Raw genomic sequence first — 1166 nt, 5'->3', positions numbered from 1 at the left:
GTGCATGATTACGGGCGCCACCAGCTCGGCGGGCACGGTGGCGGGGAAGCGGGCGAGGCGCGCGGTGGCGGCGGGGCAGCGGCGGAAGAAGAGGCGCACCGAGAGCAGCGCCATGCAGGCGCCCAGGTCCTGGAAGGCCAGGTAGAAGCCGGCGCGGCTCAGCGGGCCCAGCCGCAGCACCTTGCGGTTGACGCGGCCCCGCGCCCCGGCCTGGCCGCTGCCCGGCCACCGGGCCAGGTGCTCGGCCGCCACCGTGTCCACCTTGACGTAGGGGTTCTCCATCCAGGGCGGCGAGGTGGCCGTGGCGGTGTCGGCGTCCGACTCGTGGTAGAACACCGAGAAGGTTTCCTTGCAGGCGCGGGGGGCGAGGCTGCGGCGCCTTGACGTAGGGGTTCTCCATCCAGGGCGGCGAGGTGGCCGTGGCGGTGTCGGCGTCCGACTCGTGGTAGAACACCGAGAAGGTTTCCTTGCAGGCGCGGGGGGCGAGGCTGCGGCGGCGGCGGCGGCGGAGGGCGGGGCCCAGGGGGTGGAACAGGTGGGGAGGGGGGGGGTTTGGGGGGTTGTCGTGGAGATCGAGGGGTTCGGGGGGGTTTCCATGGAGATCGAGGGGTTCGGGGGCGTTGCCATGGAGATCGAGGGGTTCGGGGTGGTTTCCGTGGAGATCGAGGGGGTCGGGGTCGTTTCCATGGAGATCGAGGGGCTTGGGGTTGTTTCTGGTTTCCATGGAGATCGAGGGGTTCGGGGTGGTTTCCATGGAGATCGAGGGGTTCGGGGTGGTTTCCGTGGAGATCGAGGGGTTCGGGGTCGTTTCCATGGAGATCGAGGGGTTCGGGGTGGTTTCCATGGAGATCGAGGGGTTCGGGGTGGTTTCCATGGAGATCAACACATTCGGGGTGGTTGTCGTGGATATTGAGGTTTTTGGGGTGGTTTCCATGGAGATCAACAGGTTTGGGGTTGTTTCCATGGAGATCGAGGGGTTCGGGGTCGTTGCCATGGAGATCGAGGGGTTTGGAGATGTTTCCATGGAGATCAAGGGGTTTGGGGTCGTTGCCATGGAGATCCAGGTGTTTGGGGTCGATTCCATGGAGATCCAGGTGTTTGGGGTCGTTTCCATGGAGATCAGTGAGTTTTGGGTCATTGCCATGGAGATCCAGGTGTTCGGGGTC

General features: G+C 65.4%; 1 protein-coding gene across 1 annotated transcript; it reads right to left on the bottom strand.

Moving 5' to 3' along the window:
• Positions 1 to 12: 12 nt before the first annotated feature.
• Positions 13 to 724, bottom strand: LOC121347922 (ephrin type-B receptor 4-like; the record flags this gene model as incomplete). Its single annotated transcript, XM_041426960.1, has 2 exons — positions 380 to 724; positions 13 to 261 (listed from the first exon to the last, which is right to left on the bottom strand). Coding segments are annotated over exons 1-2 (594 nt in total), but the record flags the coding sequence as incomplete, so codon positions are not given.
• Positions 725 to 1166: the final 442 nt, after the last annotated feature.

Source organism: Onychostruthus taczanowskii, unplaced genomic scaffold, assembly GCF_017590055.1.
Source record: "Onychostruthus taczanowskii isolate IOZ18803 unplaced genomic scaffold, ASM1759005v1 scaffold960, whole genome shotgun sequence".
Taxonomy (NCBI): Eukaryota; Metazoa; Chordata; class Aves; order Passeriformes; family Passeridae; genus Onychostruthus; species Onychostruthus taczanowskii.
Note: the sequence above shows the minus strand (reverse complement) of the source record. Positions and strands in the feature narration are given on the sequence as shown.